This window comes from Carlito syrichta, unplaced genomic scaffold (genome assembly GCF_000164805.1).
Source record: "Carlito syrichta isolate Samal-C Ts95f unplaced genomic scaffold, Tarsius_syrichta-2.0.1 Scaffold308670, whole genome shotgun sequence".
Taxonomy (NCBI): Eukaryota; Metazoa; Chordata; class Mammalia; order Primates; family Tarsiidae; genus Carlito; species Carlito syrichta.
This window is the reverse complement of record NW_007252766.1, coordinates 521,265-541,741: the sequence shown is the minus strand read 5'-3', so window position 1 is coordinate 541,741 and position 20,477 is coordinate 521,265. Positions and strand designations below refer to the sequence as shown.

Sequence of the window (20,477 nt, the reverse complement as noted above, 5' to 3'; positions counted from 1 at the left end):
CCACTCACCTCAGCCTCCCAATGCGCGGGATTACAGGCTGAGCCACCGTACTCTGTATCAACAATGAAGAATTAGTGGGTTGGGCCAGGCGTGGTGGCTCAAGCCCGAATCCGAGCACTTTTTGGGAGACTGAGGAGAGGGGATTGCCTGAGCCCACGGATTTGAGAACAGCCTGGGCAACTTGATGAGACCTCATCTCTACACTAAATCAAAAAATTAGCTGGGCGTGGTAGCACGCACCTGTAATTCCAGCTACTTGGAAGGCCGAGGCGGAAGGATCGCCTGAGCTCAGCAGGTCAAGGCTGGGGTGGCCATGAGCATGCTACTGTGCCCCAGCATGGGCGATGGAGTGAGACTCCAACTCAAAAAAAAAATAATAATAATTAGTGGACAAACAGTAGGCCTTCTTCTGTGGAGGAAAATTTCCTGTGGCTCATACTTCCACAAAAATTAAAGACCTATTCTGGAAACCTCTGACCTATATCTTCTTAAGTCCAGCAGTTGGGCCATGCCGGCAGCACTTTGTTTTTGCCCACAGACCAGTGACCTGCAGCTTGTTCGAGATGCTCTCCGCAGCCTACGCAACAGTTTCAGTGGCCACGACCCTCAGCACCATACCATTGACAGCTTGGAACAGGGCATCTCCAGCCTCATGGAGCGCCTGCATGTCATGGAGACACAGAAGAAACAAGAAAGAAAGGTAATCCTCTTGCTGGGGTGTCTTTCTTAGGCAAGCTTGTTGAGGAAATGGGGTTTTATGAATTTTTTTAAAAATTTTTATAATAAAGATTTAGGGTATAATTCAGGGTTAGGTATACAAACATTGATAATGCAGGTACCCTTGTTGATAAGGTATGCCCCTCTCTCCCTTAGCAGTTTCCCTCAACTGCCAATCCCACGCCCCCCCTCCCCTGACAGTTACCCATTACTGCCAATCGCTTTCTTATAGGATATGAATTTTAATTTAGGGGAAGGCAGCATGAAAAAGGTTACAGTTCTTTTCTCTTTGGTTTTCCTCCCAGTGGGATTCATCATGGTATGACCATCCAGGGAAGGAGTTCATGACCACTCTTGCTCCCAGCCTCTGTGTAGCTGTGTAGGGAATTGTGGTTATTGATCCCACAGGATCTCTCTTTACTGCTTATTCTCCTCCCTACCTCCCCTGAATGAGCTTGGCATCGGATGAGAAAATATATGGAAAATGCATTGGAAACTAGAAAGCCCTTTTATATATGTACATTATTATCATTAGGATAAATATATCCGGTTTTACATGTTGTAGAAGAAGAGGTGGTAGAAAAGTATATATTTTAGGAACACTTTTATGATTTAAATTTCTTAGTAAATTCTCCCATTGATCATAACTTGCGATTTTTGGATGGCTCTCCAGGTTCGGGTCAAGTCACCCAGAACTCAAGCTCGTAGTGAATACCAGCAGTCCTGGCCCCCTAATTCGAGTAAGTACTCATTTTTGCTTAGTGGGGGCTCCTAGCATATCAGACTGGAAATTTAGTACTCTTCACACTATATTTGGGGGATATACTTTTTCTTGTAGCACTTCACTTTTATAATATTTTGTTCCTGTGGCAATACCAGAATTGAGTTAGTTCTAGGACTATGGAGACACATACCATCATCACCACCGCCATGGCCCCAAGAGCCATTTACTCACATGCAGGCAGGATGCTGCTGACTCAGAAAGGCTAAAATACCTTTGGAAAATATACAAGCTCAAAAGATTTACGCCAAACAAAGCAAAATATAAAAAACAACACACACATACGTATACAAATCATCCTACAGTTGCCAAAAGTACAAAAGAATTTCCACTTTTTCCTAGAGGCAAGAAGTTTAATTTATTTGAGGATTTTCCTTAAAACAGCGCTTAGGTCATTTAGTTTAAGTCCTGTAAAATATTTGCACCATCTAATGGCCGTGGCTAGGAAGTGTGTTTTAAACTGCTCCATGCCTATTCTTCAGTTTTTCTTTTGCTGTATATTCCCTTATTGGAAATCTACCTTGCATTTCATTTCATTTATTTATTTATTTATTTATTTTTTGGGTTGGAGTCTCATTCTGTTGCCTAGACTGGAGTGCAGTGGCCGCTCCCGGCCACCGCTGCCTCAACCTGCTGGGCTCTAGTGATCCTTCCGCCTCAGCCTTCCAAGTAGCAGGAACTACAAGAACGTGCTACCACGCCCAGCTAATTTTTGATTTATTGTAGAGTTGAGGCCTTGCCAAGTTGCCCAGGCGGGTCTCGAGCCCGCGGGCTCAGGCAATTCACTCACCTCAGCCTCCCAAAGGCGCGGGATTACAGGCTGAGCCACCGAGCCCGGCTCTACCTTGCATTTTAGTTTAATACTGTTCATATTTTCTTATCTTTTATAGTTTAACAATAATTTATACAAACCAAATAGCAGCCTGGCCAATATAGAGAGACAAAAAAAATTAAAAAATTAGCTGGGTGTCGTGGCATGTGTCTGTAATCCCAGCCATTATGGAGACTGAAGCGGAAGGATCACTTGAGTCCAGGAGGCTGAGGCTGTGGATCATGCCATTGCACTCCAGCCTGAGAGACAGAGTGAGATCCTGACTCAAAGCAATACAAAACAAATAGTAAAAAGCTGACTAGACTCAGCTTTGTATATTACACAAATAGGTTTTAAAACCACATTGAACAAAACCTAAAGTGAAACACTTAAAGTAAAATATTAAATATAAAATTTTTTGTAGCGTAAATAAAACATCTCAAATCTCTGATCTCAGATTTATTTTCCTCTTGGATGAGGTATCTGTGCTGGGAATGAAACAGTTTATTTTAGTGGCAGAATTAGTTTCAGTTTGTTTTTTTAGGTGGAAATATACATTTTTAAATTAAACATTATTTTATTATAGAGATGTGGGGTACAAGTAAGGATTAACTATACAAGTAAGCTGCATACAAGTGAAGTTTGGGCCTCTAACTTGCCCTCACTTTCCCTGGTACAGGACCAAGTACCCTCAGTTTTTTTTTGTTTGTTTAAATTAAGTCTGAGTTGAACAGATCAGTTCCTTTTTCTAGCAATACTTTGAAACAGTCATTTCTATTATTTTGAGAAGATTTTGATTTTATTATTATCCTTTTTATTAATTTCTTCAGGTTAATGTAAACTGCCAATGTTAATAGGTCTCAATATTTGAAAATCCTTTTTCCAAAGTCTAATAAATTCCTCTTACCTAGAAAAATTCCTTTGTGCATATGTAGTGCTAATTTTAAAACTACAAATAAATTTATAGCTGCTTAAAAACTAAATTGTGACTGAGCGAGGTAGAAGGCTGAAGCAGAAGGATCGCCTGTACTTAGCAGGTCGAGGCTGTGGTGGCCGTGAGCATGCCACTGCACTCCAGCCTGGGTAACAGAGTGAGACTCCAACTCAAAAAAACAGACAAACAAAAAAACTGAATTGTTAAGCTAGCACTTCCAGTGATATCTATATTCACAAACAAGCTGAAATGTCTCTAGAGCTGGGCATGGTGGCTCATGCCTGTAATCCCAACACTTTGGGAGGCAGAGACGAGAAGATTACCTGAGCCCATGGTTTGAGACCAGCCTGGGCAACATGCGGAGACCTTGTCTTTACAATAAATCAAAAAAATTATTTGGGCATGGTGGCACATGCCTATAGTTCCAGCTACTTTGAAGCCTGAGGCAGAAGGATAGCCTGAGCCCAGCAGGTTGAGGCTGTGGTAGCTGTGAGTGTGCCCCTGCACTCTAGCCTGGATGACAGAGTGAGACTCCAACTCAAAAAACAAACAAGCAAACAAACAAAAAACTAAATCGTTAAGCTAGCACTTCCACTGGTATCTATATTCACAAATAAGCTGAAATGTCTCTAATCCCAAAATACAAAAATTTAAGTAATCCTCCTAGTTCTCTAGCTTCTGATTTATTTCTCTTATCCCCTCACGTCAAATGTCTTAAAAGAATAGTCTATACTTCTCTTCCTCACTTCCTCTTCACTACTCAACCCACTACAGTCTTTTACTCAGTTATTCCATTTAGTCTTCTTTTGATTGGGTCACTGTTGACTTTCTTATTGCCTAATCAAGTGGTTACTTTTCAACCCTTACCTTTCATTGTTTTTTCAAAAACATTTACTCTTTCAGAATAGTCTTCTGGAAACATTCTTCCTTCAGCTTCAGTACCATCCAAGTTAGTCATTTAACAGATATTTATTGAACGTTCGTTATGTGCCATCAGCATCAGACCCTGGAGATAAAAAGATGAACAAGATGGACTTAGTACTTGCCCTCTTTGGATTTGCAGTCTAGTGAAGTAGATACTTTAGTTTTCCTAACTCTTCCTGAATCTCCTTGTTTTCTCCCCTGTTTAATTCTTTTTTTTTTGAGTTGGAGTCTCACTCTGTTGCCCAGACTGGAGTGCAGTGGCCGCTCCCGGCCACCACAGCCTCGACCTGCTGGGCTCCGGAGATCCTTCCACCTTGGCCATCCGAGTAGCCGGAATTACAGGCGTACGCTACCACGCCCGGCTAATTTTTCGATTTTATTGTAGAGATGAGGTCTCGCCTGCCCAGGCGGGTCCTGAACCCATGGGCTCAGGCAATCCACTCACCTCAGCCTCCCAAGGGTGCAGGATTACAGGCTGAGCCACCGAGCTCGGCTTCCTGTTTAATTCTTGAATGTGTCCTGGGATTCCGTTTGAGGCCTAAACCTAAGCCTTTTCATATTCTCTTCAGGTGATCTATTCCACCCCCATGGCTTCAGCTACTCTTGTGCGCTGATTATTTTTGTGTTTTATCTGTAACCCCAGTTCTTTCCTGAGCTTCAGGACTGTATTTTTGAATGCCAACTGAATGTTTCTCTCTGTAGGCCCAAACTCATATCCAAAACAATAGAGTAGGGAAAAATATAGAATTAGAATCAAATAGATCTGGAGTATAATTTTGGCTCTGCCACTCAGGAGAGGGTGTGACCATGGGCAAGAATGATAATTAATGTCACAGAACCTTAGTTTCCATGTTTATGGAACTGAAATAATCTGGAAGGACCTGAGCATTTAATGAAATGTTATGTGGAAATCATCTAGTATAGTGTGGGGCATGGGAGGGATCCTAGGCAAATGTTAACATACTTTCTTTTCATTCACTTCTGGTTATGCCCTTTCTTTTTCCTTTACCTCATAACCAAATTTCCTGGAAGAGTAATCTCTCTGAACCCACTTCATTTCTTTTTTTTTTTCTTTTTGAGTTGGGAGTCTCACTCTGTCGCCCAGACTGGAGTGCAGTGGCACGCTCCCTGCCACCGCAGCCTCAACCTGCTGGGCTCCAGCGATCCTTCTGCCTCAGCCTTCCAAGTAGCGGGAACTACAGGCGCGCGCTACCACATCCAGCTGGTTTTTTTGATTTATTGTAGAGACGAGGTCTCGCCAAGTTGCCCAGGCGGATCTCGAACCTGCGGGCTCAGGCAGTCCACTCGCCTCGGCCTCCCAAAAGTGCTAGGATTACAGGCTGAGCCACCGAGCCTGGCCCCACTTCATTTCTTACAATTTCCTCTTAGCGGAAAAGAACAATAATTATTTCAGATTTAAAAAATTAAAACAAGCTGGGTATGGTGGTGCACACCTGTGGTCCCAGCTACTTAGAAGGCAGAAACAGAAGGATTGCTTGAGCCCAGAAGTTTGTATCCAACTTGGGCAATATAGCAAGACTCTCTCCCTCTCTCTTTTTTATTTGGAGTCTTGATCTGTCACCCAGGCTGGGATGCAGTGGTCCAATCACAGCCCACTGCACCCTTGACTTCCTGGGCTCAGGTGATCCTTCCACCTTAGCCTCCCAAATGACTGGGACTATAGGCTTGTGTCACCACACCTGAGTAATTTTTGTTTTCTTTTTTGTAGAGACAAGGTCTTGCTATGTTGCCTAGGCTGGCCTAGCTCTTAAAAAAATTAAAACAGTTGATTAGTGGAATAAAATTAAGAGTTCAAATAAAAATCAATATAACTGGTGAATATTCTGCTCAACAAATGGTGCTAGGACAACTGGATGGCCACATGAAATGGTACCCCCTACCTCAAACTGTATATAATAGTTAACTCAAAATGAATTAATTATCAATATAAGAGTTAAAACTATGAAACTCATAGAAGAATACATAAGGGAATATATTTGTGACCCTGGATTGGGCAACAGATTCTTAGATATGACATCAAAAGCATGAGCAACAAAAGAAAAAATAGAAAAATTGGACTTCATTAAAATTAAAAATTTTGTACATAAAAATGCACTATTAAGATAGACAAAAGACAATTCACAGAATAGGAGAAAATATTTGCAAATTATATTATTTGATAAAGGTCTAGGATCTAGCATATATAGAGAACTTCTACAACTCAACAACAAAAAGACAAACAAGCCACAAAAAAAATTGGCAAAGGACTTGAGTAGATATTTCTCAAAAGAAGATAAACAAATGGCTAATAAACCCATGAAAAGATGATTAAAATGATTAGTCATTAAGGAAATGCAAATCAAAACCTCAGTAAGATATCACTTCACACCTACTAGATGGTTTCAAAAAATGGAAAATAAGTATTGGCGATGATGTGCTGAACTTGGAACATTCCTGTACGTTGCTATGGGAACATAAAATGGTACACTCACTGTAGAGAACAGTTTGATGATTCCTCAAAAAGTTAAACATTGAATTACCATGTGACCCAGAAATTCTACTTCTAGGCATATATCCAAAAGAATTGAAAATAGTGTTCAAAGGAATTTTTTGCCGGGCTCGGTGGCTCAGCCTGTAATCCTGCGCTTTGGGAGGCTGAGGTGAGTGGATTGCCTGAGCCCACGGGTTCAAGACCCGCCTGGGCAGGCGAGACCTCATCTCTACAACAAATCAAAAAATTAGCCGGATGTGGTAGCGTGCGCCTGTAATTCCAGCTACTCGGAAGGCTAAGGCGGAAGGATCGCCGGAGCCCAGCAGGTCAAGGCTGCGGTGGCCGGGAGCGGCCACTGCACTCCAGTCTAGGTGACAGAGTGAGACTCCAACTCAAAAAAAAAAAAAAAAAAGTTTAGAATGGGAAAATTCATAGAGACAGTAAGTAAGAGTGAGTTAGGAGTAGTGCCAGGGTCAGGAGTGAGGGAGGAATGGGGAATTTACTCCTTAATGAGTAAAGATTTTCATTTGGAATGATGACAGTGTTCTGGAACTAGATAGTGATAATTGTTTGCACAACATTTTTGGGGGGGGCGATTGGAGTCTCTGTCGCCCAGGCTGGAGGGCCATGGCACATTCACAGCCTCTCCAGCATCGACCTGCTGGGCTCCAGCAATCTTTCTGCCTTAGTCTTCCAAGTAGCTGGAACTACAGACACATGCCATCATGCCCAGCTCGTTTTTTAAAAAAATTTATTTTAGAGACGAAGTCTTGCCATGTTCCCCAGGATGGTCTCGAACCCGCGGATTTAGGCAATCCACTCGCCTCGGCCTCCCAAAGTGCTGGGATTACAGGCTGAGCTATTGAGCCCGGCCTGCACGACATTTTCAATGTACTAAATGCCACTGAATTGCATACCTTAAGATGGCTAAAATGGTAAATTTTATGTTATGAGAATTTTACCTCAATTTTATTTAGTTATTTCAGTTTATTATTTTAATCATTTTTTGAGCCAGGGTCTCACTTTGTCGCTCAGACTGAAGTGCAGGATCACAGCTGACCGCAGACTTGACCTCCTGTGCTCAGGTAGTCCTTCCACCTCAGCCTCCTAAATATCTGGGATTACAGGCGCACACCACCATGCCCAGCTAATTTTGTGATTTTTTTTTTTTGTAGAGACGAGGTCTTACTGTGTTGCTAGGCTGGTCTTGGACTGGGCTCTTGGACTGGGCTCAACCAGTCCTCCTGCCTCAGCCTCCTAAAGTGCTGGGATTATAGGCAGGAGCCACTATGTCCAGCCTAACCTCAATTTTTAAAAAGTGAGTTGGAAAAAAAGTGAGTATAGCTTTTGCATAAGATGTAGAAAGCTGGAAAGAATAACAGCAAGAAAAGATTGGATAATCTAATAACCAAAAAAATAACTTTATTGAACCTGTTAGAGAGAAGAAGTCATAGGGCAATTAACTAGGCTGAATATAAAACAAGTTTCTCCAAGGAGAGATAAGGTGCAAGTACTGGGTCACTGTGACAGAGCCTGTGAGGATGGACAATGGGGCCACCATACACACAGAGAAGAACAGTTCAGTTAAGATTTTTAAACATTTGCTAAAAGGCTGCAAATATAGGAACCCAGGGGACCACATACACAAGAAGGACTTGTCCCATTTGCAGACGCTTTTCTGTGGCCCGCCAGTGGGTGGGTGCTCATGAAAAAGATTAGTTGTGACCGTGAGATATCACCTCCCTCAGTTAAAATGGCTTTCATCAAAAAGAGAAAAAAGTGACCAGACTTGGTGGCTCAGCCTGTAATCCCAGCACTTTGGGAGGCCGTGGTGAGTAGATTGTCTGAGCCCACGGGTTCGAGACCAGCCCAGGCAACTTGGTGAGACCTCGTCTCTACAATAAATCAAAAATTAGCTGGGGGTGGTAGCACGCACTTGTAGTTCCAGCTACTTGGAAGGCTGAGACAGAAAGATCGTTGGAGCCCAGCAGATTGGCCCTGTGGTGGCTGTGAGCGTGCTACTGTACTCCAGCCTAGGCAATAGAGTGAGATTCCAACTCAAAAAAAAAAAAAAAAGAGAGAGAGAGCAAAAAACTTATAGATGCTGGTGAGGATTTGGAGAAAAGAGAGCCTTTGTACATTGTTGGTAGAAATGTAAATTAGTGCAGCCACTATTGAAAACAGTATGACGGTTCCTCAAAAAACTAAAAATCGAACTACCCTTTTTTTTGAGTTGGGATCTCACTCTGTCACCCAGGCTGGAGTACAGTGGCGCGATCATGGCTCACCACAGCCTCAACCTCCTGGGCTTAGGTGATCGATCCTTCCACCTCAGCTTCCTGAGTAGCTGGGGCTACAGGCATGTGCCACATGCTTGGCTTTTCTTTCTTTTTTTTGTAAAGACGAGGTCTCGCCATGATGCCCAGGCTGATCTTGAACTCCTGGGCTCAAGCAGTCCTACTGCAGGGCCTCTCAAAGTGCTGGAATTACAGGTATGAGCCACCATGCCGGCCCAGAACTACCATATTATCCAGCAGTCCCACTGCTGGGCATATGTTCAAAAGAAAGGAAGTTAGTAAATCAAGGAGATATCTGCATTTTTATGTATATTATGTACTTTTTTTTTTTGAATCAGAGTTTCACTTTGTCATCCAGGCTGGAGTGTAGTGGCATAATCACAGTTCACCACACCCTTGACTTCTTGGACTCAAGCGATCTTCCTGCCTCAGCCTCTTGAGTAGTGGGATTACAGGTGTGCACCACCACACCCAGCTAATTTTTTTGTATTTTGTTGTTGTTGTTTTGTAGAGGTGAGGTCTCACTATGTTACCTAGGGTGGTCTCAACCACCTGGGCTCAAGCATGCCTCCCACCCCGGCTTCCCAAAGTGCTGGGATTATAGGTATGAGCTACCATACCCGACTGCAGTACTGTTCACAGTAGCCAGGTTATGAAATCAACTAAGTGTCCATCAGTGGATGAATGGATAAAGAAAATATGGCACAGATACACAGTGAAATATTATCTTTTAGCCATAAAAAAAAGAATGAAATTCTTTCATTTGCAGCAACATGGCTGGAACATGGCAGGGTCATTGTTAATATTGTAAATGAAATAAGCCAGGCACAGAAAGACAGATACCATATGTTCTCACTCATATGTGGGAGCTAAAACAATTTGGATCTCATGGGGATAGACAACTGATAGCTGGTTATCAGAGACTGAGAAAGGTAGGAGGGAGCAGGGGATGGAAAAAGGTTGGTTAATAGGTACAGAAAATACAGTTTACATAGAAGGAAAAAGGTCTAGTGTTCAGTAGCACAGTAGGGTAACTAGTTAACGGTAATTTATCGTATAGTGCAAAATAGCTAGAAGAATTGGAATATTCCCAGCATAATGAAAAGATAAATATTTGAGATGATGAATATCCCAATTACCTTGATTTGATCGTTACACATTATATGCATATATCAAAATATCACATTACTCCAAAAATATGTGCAGGTGTTCCATGAAGGGGACATATATGCAGGATTGTCCCTAAATATTGAAGGACCTGAAAAACAAGGCAGATAAATCTAGTGTGTCGGTAAAGACTATTTTATTGGGGGAACTTGCAGACAGAAGTGTGGTCTTGGGTGGCTGCTAGACAGGTAGATTGTCACACTGTTACTTCCCAGACACCAGGCTTACATACCAAGGGGAAGGGTGCAAATGTTCCAGCTCCAGCAAGACAACAAAAACAACCTTCCAGAACAGATAAAGGTGCTATGTGCATCATAGCCTATAATTTGTGTAATAACATCAAGGTGACTTTATTCTTACACTAGGAACAGTAAAGAAAGTAGAAGCCAGGAGGCAGTCATGGGATTGGGAATAAACAGAAGTCAACATGGTGGGTTAACATTCAAGATGGAGTTACTTTTGTCTCCATAGCAATTAGTATGTATCAGGTAAGCAAATAAGTAAAATAAGTTTTTGGAGCCAAAAAGATTGGTTTAGAGATAGAGTCTAAAGAAAACCTCCTCTTACTTGTGAGTCCACATAAAAAATAAAAAAAAAACAAAGAAAACCTCCCCCACTGGGGCAGGCCCACAAAGAGAAGCAGCTGCCACTGCAGAAAGACCTTGAAGCCACATCTGGATCATTCTTGCTTATGGAGCAAAAGCCTTAAGCCCCTGGGGAAGGGAAGATCATAAGAGGTTGCTACCACCAGGAGAGAAGCAGGATCACTAAGAAATCCCTACTTCAGCCGGGTGCAGTGGCTCACACCTATAATCCCAGCACTTTGGGAGGCTGAGGTGAGAGGATTGCCTGAGCCCAGGGGTTTGAGACCAGCCTGAGCAACTTGGTGAGACCGTGTCTCTACAATAAAACAAAAAATTAGCCAGGCGTGGTGGTGCACGCCTGTGGTTCCAGCTACTTGGAAGGCTGGGGTGGAAGGATCGCCTGAGCCCAGCAAGTCGAGGCTGCAGTGGCCGTGAGTGTGCCACTGTACTCCACACTGGGTGACAGTGAGACTCTGACTCAAAAGAAAAAAAAAAAAAGAAATCCCCATTTCAAGATGGGCTGAATCAGCACACAGAGAAGCGAGAAGCCTTCCTTATCCCCCACCGCCAGGCCAGCTAGCACTCTTGAATCAGCGACTGACTTCTGAGGGAGAGCACAAGCACAGAGACTGACACTGAGACACAGGCACACAAGGAAGTCTGTGGCTATATGGGACAAGAACATTGAGAGGAAAAACCCTCCCACAAACCAGCCATGACCCCAAACAGAATTCTAGAAGACTTTGAAGATGGTGGTGCACTGAAGGAAACTTTAACAGAAATCTCAGTCCCAGCTCAGTTTCTGACTAGATTAATTCAACAGTCGCCACTTATAGTTGGAATTGTCCATCTCTAGACAAATATGTCTACCTCTATCTCTACTGTCTTTACACATGATGTCTGCCATTCAATAAGACATTATGAGGCATCCGCAAAAGCAAGAATAAAACAAGGCACTGCCAAGCACCAAAGCAGTCAACAGAATCTAGCTCAGATATGGCAAGAATGTTGAAACTATCAGACAGGGAATTTAAAATAACTATAATTCATGTGTTAAAGGCTGTCGTGAAATGTTGACATCATGCCTGTACAGGTGAGGAATTTTAGCAAAGAGATGGAAATTAGAAGAGTCAAATGGAAATGCTGGAAATAAAGGTAAAGATAAAGAATGCCTTCAAGAAATGTTTTTTTTTTTTTGAGTTGGAGTCTTACTCTGTCGCCCAGGCGGAAGTGCAGTGGCTGCTCCCGGCCACCACAGCCTCGACCTGCTGGGCCCCAGCGATCCTTCTGCCTCAGCCTTCCAAGTAGCTGGAACTACAGGCATATGCTACCACGCCCAGCTGATTTTTTTGATTTATTGTAGAGATGAGGTCTCACCAAGTTGCTCAGGCGGGTCTCGAACCCGCAGATTCAGGCAATCCACTCACCTCAGCCTCCCAAAGCACGGGGTTACAGGCTGAGCCACCGAGCCCGGCAAGAAATGTTTAAAAAATATCTGGTGGAGGGAATATCATATTAGAAGGAAAGTGGGATCTACAGAAAGAAATGGTTAAGATGAAGATAAATATAAAAGATCTTTTTTCTTATTTTTCTTATTTTATTTTGTTTTCTGAGTTAGAGTCTCACTCTGTCACTCAGGCTGGAGTGCAGTGGCACTCTCACGGCCACCGCAGCCTCAACCTGCTGAACTCAGGCGATCCTTCCGCCTCAGACATCCAAGTAGCTGGGACTACAGGCACACATCATCATGCCCGGCTAATTTCTTGATTTATTGTAGAGATGAGGTCTCGCCAAGTTGCCCAGGCTGGTCTCAAACCCCTGGGCTCAGGCAATCCTCTCGCCTTGGCCTCTCAAAGTGCTGGGATTACAGGCTGAGCCACCGCGCCCAGCCAGTATCATATTTTCAAGTTAAATGAACCAATAGTGGAGATAAAAGGAATCATAAACATACTCAATCCAATACCAAAAGCAAGTAAATAAAATAATATATCTTACTGTTAAAAAAATATTGTTTACATGTTGAAATGATGTATCCAAATGAAAAATCTAAAACACTCTGGGCTTTGAAGATAATACCCTGGCCAAAAAAAAAAAAATAAAAGTAAAATAATCCAAGGGCAAACAGAAAAAGAAGATAAAAATTTAAAAGGAACAAAAAAAAGTTGAACAAATAATAAACAACTAGGAAGATGGTAATTTTTTTTTTTTTGAGTTGGAGTCTCACTCAGTCGCCCAGACTGGAGCACAGTGGCCGCTCCCAGCCACCGCAGCCTCAACCTGCTGGGCTCCGGGGATCCTTCCGCCTCAGCTTTCCAAGTAGCTGGAACTACAGGTGCGCGCTACCATGCCCAGCTAATTTTTAAAATTTATTATAGAGATGAGGTCTCGCCAGGTTACCCAGGCGGGTCTCAAACCTGTGGGTTCAGGCAATCCCCTCACCTCAGCCTCCCAAAGCACGGGATTATAGGCTGAGCCACTGAGCCTGGCTATTTTTTTTTTTAAATCAGGTTTTTATTATATAGCTCTTTACCACTTACAAAATCAATTTTGCCAGGATCAAGTCAATTAGGAGACAACCTTATTTCTTGGGAAAAATGTAGCTTTGGAGTAAAACAGAGCTGTATTTTAACTCCAGTGCTGCCACAGGAACTCTGGGCCCTCAGGAGGTGAACACTTTATCCTTCTAATCTCTGTTCCTCATTGGCAGATGTGGATGCTGATACCCAGATAATGGGATTACTATGAAGAGTGAAGGAGATACTACATTCAAGTTCTTAGTAGAGGAGCTGGTCTGAGGACCACCATTTGAAAACCACTGACTCAGAGACTATTAGTATTTGTATTATATTTAGTGGAAGATGGCAGATTATAATTTGAACATGTAATGGTTACATTAAATATGAATAGTGTAGGCATTTCAACGAAAAGATTAGGGATTGTCAATTGGGATAAAAAAACAAAACTAAATGCTGTTATAAAAACCCACTTTCAATATAACTATATAATTATATGTATATATAATTATTCTCACACACACACACACACACACACACACACACACACACACAGTGTATATAGGCATAAAAGAATGGAGCCTGGCGTTGTGGCTCACACCTGTAATCCCAGCACTTTGGGAAACCAAAGCAAGAGTATTGTCTGAGCTTAGGGGTTCAAGACCAACCTGAGCAACATGGTGAGACCTCGCCTCTTACAATAAATCATAAAAATTAGCCAGGTGTTGTGGCGCATGCCTGTAGTTTCAGCTACTTGGAAGGCTGAGGCAGAAGGATTGCCTGAGCCCAGCAGGTCGAGGCGTCGGTGGCTGTGAGCACGCCACTACACTCCAGCCTGGGAGTGAGACTAAGTCAAAGGAAAAAAAAAAAAGTAAAAGGATGGGAAAAGATCATGGAAGTGCTAATCAAAAGAAAGCTGATGTGGTTATATTAGTATCTGATAAAGTATATTTCGGAACAAGGAATATTTCCAGGCATAGAGATATTACATAATGACAAAGAGGTCATTTCACCAAGAAGACATAATAATCCTAAATGTGTGTGTACCTAATAACACCTTCAAAATACATGAAACAAAAACTGACAGGAGAAATAGAGAAATTCAGTTACAGTTGGAAACTTTAATTGATGACTTTTGCAGTAATCAATAAAACCCTTGGATAGAACATCAATAAGGATGTAAAAAACCTAAACAGCGCTATCAACCAGCTCTTCCTGGCTGACATTTAGAGAACAATCCACCTAGTGACAGTAGGATACATATTCTTTCTGAGTACATTTGGAATGTTCAGCAAGATCATCTATATTCTGGCCATAAAGCAGAACTCAACAAACTTTTTTAAATTGAAATTAAGATGGGTGGGATTGAATTATGTAGAGTGTGTTTTCTGACCACTGTGGAACTAAATTAGAGGTTAGTAACAGAAGAATATCTGGAAAATCCCCAAATATTTGGAAACTGAATAACACATATCTAAATATCCCCATGGCTGTGGGTCTTAACAAGGCCCACAAGGTGACAAAGAATGTGAACAATCCGAGACACAGCCTGACCAAGCACACCAAGCTCGTGCAGGACATGATTCAAGAGGTGTGTGGCTTTGTCCCATACAAGCAGCATGCCATGGAGCTGCCCAAGGTCTCCAAGGACAACTGGGTGCTCAAGTTCATCCAGAAGTGGGTGTGGACATCATCCGTGCCAAGAGGAAGCCAGAGGAGCTGAGCAAAGACCTGTCCGCCAATTGGAAGGTGGTGCCAAGAAGACTGAGCCCCGCCCCTGGCCCCCCAATAAAGCCTTTACAGAACCCCCCCAAAAAATAACAAAATTGGCCAAGCCTAGTGGCTCGTGCCCATAGTCCCACTCATTACTTAGAGGCTGAAGCATAAGGATCACCTGAGCCCAGGAGACTGAGGCTGCAGTGAGCTGTGATCATGCCCCTGTACTCCAGAGTGAGACCCTAATTCAAAACACACACACACACACACACACACACACACACACACAAGAAATATTACAAACAACTTTATGCCCATAAATGTAACAACTTTGACAAATGGATAAATGTTTTGAAAGATACTACCAAAGCTTTCTCAAGAGAAAATAGATAAGTCAAATAATTTTATAGTTATTAAATGAATTGAATTTGTAGTTTAAAGTCCTCCACTGAAGAAAGCTCCAGGACCAGATTGCACTTCAGGAAGAAAAAGTACTAATTCTATATAAATTCTTGCAGAAAATAGAAGAGATATGGAATACTTACCGACACATTTTATTTTACCCTGATAACAAAACTAATATCTATAATGAACATAGAGGCAATAAAAAGAAAGAAAAAGCATAGAGTTGGGAGAAGAAGGCACAAAACTGCCTCTGATTGTAGATGACATGATTGTCGGTGTAAAAAATCCCAAAGAATCTATGACAAAGCTAATCTAAGAAATGAGTTTAGCAAGATTTCAGGACACAAGGTCAATATACCAAAAACTCACCTACACTTCTGTATAGTAGCATGAATATTAGGAGGTGGAACAAATTTAAAGGAACCATTTATGGCAGCATCAAAGCAAACAAACATAAAAAGCCTAGGTATAAACTGTAAAAAATGTGTTGCAGTATACTGAGAACTAAAAAATACTGGTGAGATAAATCACATATTTATTTGTTTGTTTGTTTATTGAGACAGAGTATCTGTTGTCCAGGCTGGAGTACAGTGGTACACTCACAGCCACTGCAGCCTTGACCTGCTGGGCCTCAGGTGATCCTTCTGCCTCAGCCTTCCATGTAGCTGGAACTACAGGCACGTGCCACAACACCTGGCTAACTTTTTGATTTACTGTAGACATGAAGTCTCACCAAGTTGCTCAGGCTGGTCTCAAACCCCTGGATTCAGGCAATCCTCTCACCTCAGCCTCCCAAAGTGCTGGGATTATAGGCATGAGCCACTGCGCCCGGCTTTCTGCATGTTTTTAATAGTAATGCCACATTGATGTAATAATTACTTTATAGGATGGCTTAATGTTGGGGTAGACAAGTTCTTCTTGATTACTCTTCTTTTTTGAGAACTCTGTGCAGTCCCACTTATTTTTCATGAATCATCTGAATCTTCTTTCACTGGTATTACTGGTGACCCAATACCAAACTGGTTTTATCTGTTATGCCTCTGTGTGGTATCTGACATTATGATGACTCTTTGAAATTCTCCCCAAACGTGTGCATAACATTTGTATTGTTCAGCTTGGGTTGCCATAATAAAGTACCATGAACTGGGTGGCTTCAACAATAGAAGTTTATTTGCTTCTGGAGGCTGGAAGTATGAGATCAGGGTGCCTACACAGTTAGATTCTGGTGAGGAGGGCTCTCTTCCTGGCTTGCAGAAGGACACCTTCCCTCTGTGTCCTCACAATGGCTAAGAGAGGGCTCTCATATCTCTTCTTTATTAGGGTGCCAGTTCTATTGGGCTCCATCCTTATGACCTCACTTAATCCTGATTACCTTCTTAAAAGCCCTATTTCCAATACGGTCATAAGAGGGGTTAGGCCTGCAACATATGAATGTTGGTGGGGGACACAATTACATCCATAGCAACATTGTTTTCATATTTTATTGTATTATAATGGTTTTTCTATCTCACTGCTCTAAACTTTGAGCTCCTTAAGGGTGAGGATTATATCTAATTTATTTCTTCAATAAATAAATAATCTCTACTACTTTATACATAATAGGCACCCAATACACATTTTAAATGGATAATTAGATAACATAACTTACTTTCTTAGGTAATAGTATTACATGCATTTATTTTCCAGATTATAAATCTCATTCAGTTTTTACTTTTCCTTTTATACCCTATGTTCAACTATATCCCTAGTACTAAGACTTTTACCTTCTAGATGTCTCTCATATCCATCCCTTCTGTTGCTCCAAGGCTACATCTTGCCCTTCCGCATCTATCAGATTAATTGCCTCTTAACAGGAGTACTGATTTCCAGAGTTTCTCCCATATACTCCATACTTTGCTGCAAGACTGATCTTTCAAAAGTGATTATATCAGGCTCGGTGGCTCAGCCTGTAATCCCAGCGCTTTGGGAGGCCGAGGTGAGTGGATTGCCGGAGCCTGCAGGTGCAAGACCCGTCTGGGCAACTTGGCGAGACCTCATCTCTACAATAAATCAAAAATGAGCTGGGCGTGGTAGCGCACGCCTGTAGTTCCAGCTACTTGGAAGGCTGAGGCGGAAGGATCACCGGACCCCAGCAGGTTGAGGCTGCAGTGGCCGGGAGCGTGCTACTGCACTCCAGTCTGGGTGACAGAGTGAGACTCCAACTCAAAAAGAAAAAAGTGATTTTATATAATGATATTTCCCTTTCAGTATCTCTCCAGAGCTTAAAACTAACATTTTAAAGTCTTAGCCTGTCAATGAGAATCCTCTGTGATCTGACCTCTGCCTACTTTATCACTTAACAATTTCCCAGTGTATTCCTTATGCTCCAGCCTTACTTACAGTTTTATAAATACCTGATCCCATTTCATGCTCTTAAATTTTTATTTATTTGTTTTAGAGACAGGGTCTCACTCTGTTGCCCAGGCTAGAGTGTAGTGATGTGATCTTAGTTCGCTGTAACCTCTGACTCCTAGGTTCAATTATTCAGCCTCAGCCTCTTGAGTAGCTAGGACTACAGGTGTACACCACCACGCCCAGCTAATTTTTTTTATTTTTTGTAGAGATGGGGTCTCATTATGTTGCCCAGGCTGGTCTCTAACTCCTGGCCTCAAGTGATACTTCCACCTCAACCTCCCAAAGCGTTGGGATTTTAGGTGTGAGTCACTGCACCCAGCCTAAAGGTGTTTTCTAAACAGGATTCTCCTACTGTGAGACCTCTCTGATCTCTTCTGCATGGAATCAACCGCCCCATCTTCAGTCTTCCCATAATAGTTTGTACAAACCTGATTTTAGTGTATTGTAATTATTTGATCCATACTAAACTAAAACTCTTGGAGATCAGAGACTACATATAGCTTTTTATATTCCAAAAATCTAGCACATAGTAGGTACTCAATAAACATTTGTTGAATGAATGAATGAGTTTTGTAACTTAATGTTAAGTGTGAATATTTTGCCAGGTGCAGTGGCTCATGCCTGTAATCCTAGCACTTTGGGAGGCAAAGGCAAGAGGGTTGCAAGTCCAGGGGTTGGAGATAGCCTGGGCAACTTGGCAACCTCATCGCTACAATAAATATAACAATTAGCTGGGCTTGGTGGCTCAGCCTGTAATCCCAGCACTTTGGGAGACCGAGGCAAGAGGACTGCCTGAGCCCACGCGTTCGAGATCCACCCAGGCAACTTGGCAAGACCTCGTCTCTACAATAAATCAAAAGTTAGCTGGGCATGGTAGCATGCACCTGTAGTTCCAGCTGCCTGGAAGGCTGAGGTGGAAGGATCACAGGACCCCAGCAGGTCGAGGCTGCTGTGGCTGGGAGTGTGCCACTGCCCTCCAGCCTGGGTGACAGAGTGAGACTCCAACTCAAAAAAAAAAAAAAAAATTAGCTGGGCGTGGTGGTGAGCACCTATGCAAGGCTGAGGCAGAAGGATCACCTGAGTCCAGCAGGTCAAGGCTGTGGTGGCCATGACTGAGCCATGCACTCCAGCCTGGGCAACAGAGGGAGACTCAGTTCAAAAATAAAAATAAAAACAAAATAAAAATTTTTAAAAAGTGAATATTTTATTCAACAACCACTGTGTGCCAGCCACTGTACTAGATGCTGGGACAAAGGAGAATCATAGCATGTAGGTTACAATAATTGGCTTTCTTTGAAGAAATAACTCTGAAAAATGACTAAATGTGATTTCTGTGCAAAAAGAGTAAGTTCCCTTATCTTATCCCCTGTATCAATTCATCTCTTATACTCTGGTTCTCCTGTGGCTGCCAATCTGATTGGGATCAATGCCTAGAATAAGTTGAGAAGAAAATCTATATAGGTGAAATTGCAGGAGAGATTTCAATAAAAGTTTAATTTTTACGGTCCTTTTGATAAAAGTTTCTGATTGGTCTTTTCTCCTCTTGAAGTCATAATTACAAGTATTCATTAATTATACTTTTCCAAAAGTAACTCTTTAAAGAGACGAGATGTGGATCAAGAAGCCTGTGTTAAGAACATGGAATGAACACAGATTCTTTGTAGCTAAGAGTTAAAGTAGGTGTACCTTTTAGACTGAAATTCTCCTTGGCTTCTGAGTTTCTAAGGCTACTTTGCTCCCGTAGTTCTTGTTCCTATTGATTTTTCTCTTCATGAATCACCTGAGTATTCTCCACTACTGACTTCAAAATGTAAATGTTGGCAGAGTCTACAGCTCCTGCTGTGTGTCTGCTCTGCCTCAGCTGAAATCTTGCCAGCTTCCTCTGTCCTTTGTTCTTTAACAATACCTGTCAGATCAGTTGCCATTTCCCTGCTATGAGTGAGCAGTGATGGTCCTCGTGATAGTGTCCACATCTGAAGTACCTTGTGTCCTTGTGGTCCTGGCGGTGACTTCCTGTGGATCACAGCCTCTTGACATGGTATTTGGCAAGGGTGTGAGAGTTGAGTGCTGTCACCTCAGGCAGCTTCATACTTCTGGGACATTTTGAATAACTGGAAATGAGGGGTGACTTGGAGCAAATTGAATGTTCTAATAACTACAGAGTCTCTCTGATTGCAGAGTTGCCTCACTCACAGAGCTCTCCAACTGTCAGCAGCACCTGCACTAAAGTGCTCTATTTCACTGACCGGTCACTTACGCCCTTCATGGTCAACATACCAAAGAGGTAGGATTCTGGGATCATTATTTCTCTGTAAAAAAGGAGAGGAGGGCAGAACCATTAGCTACTACCCATATGCGCAGCTGAAAGGTGTTGGAGATGCAGTGTGGTGTAAGGAGAAGAGCCGGAGGCAGATTCTGCTTCCAGCCCTGCCACTAACCAGTGGCATAATAAGGAACAGGTCATAATCTACTATTAGGTACAACAGTAGTACTTCCAATCCTGATAACTATGCAAATATGCTCTAAGTTTGGAAAAACAGATTTTAAGGTGTTCAAAATAGCTCCTGCTGATAACATGGATTGCAGCCTGGCACTCCACTCCAGGGCTGCGACTCATTGATCTTTGTTGCTATTCAATGTCTGCAACTAATCCCTGTTGAGAAATGTTAACAACCTTCCAAAAACTCAGTTAACATACTTCCTCTTAAGGGAAATGGTTTTGAAATAAAGATTATTTAAACTC

General features: G+C 42.3%; 1 protein-coding gene across 2 annotated transcripts in view; it reads left to right on the top strand.

Annotated features, from left to right (window-relative positions):
- Positions 1-20,477, top strand: part of DIXDC1 (DIX domain containing 1) — an 89,402-nt gene that overhangs the window by 64,405 nt on the left and 4,520 nt on the right. For both annotated transcript variants that reach the window (XM_008065584.2, XM_008065585.1), the window contains 3 exons: positions 539-700; positions 1,391-1,457; positions 19,913-20,018. In XM_008065584.2, the coding sequence (XP_008063775.1) occupies positions 539-700; positions 1,391-1,457; positions 19,913-20,018 (335 nt within the window). The remainder of the gene's footprint in view (positions 1-538; positions 701-1,390; positions 1,458-19,912; positions 20,019-20,477) is intronic.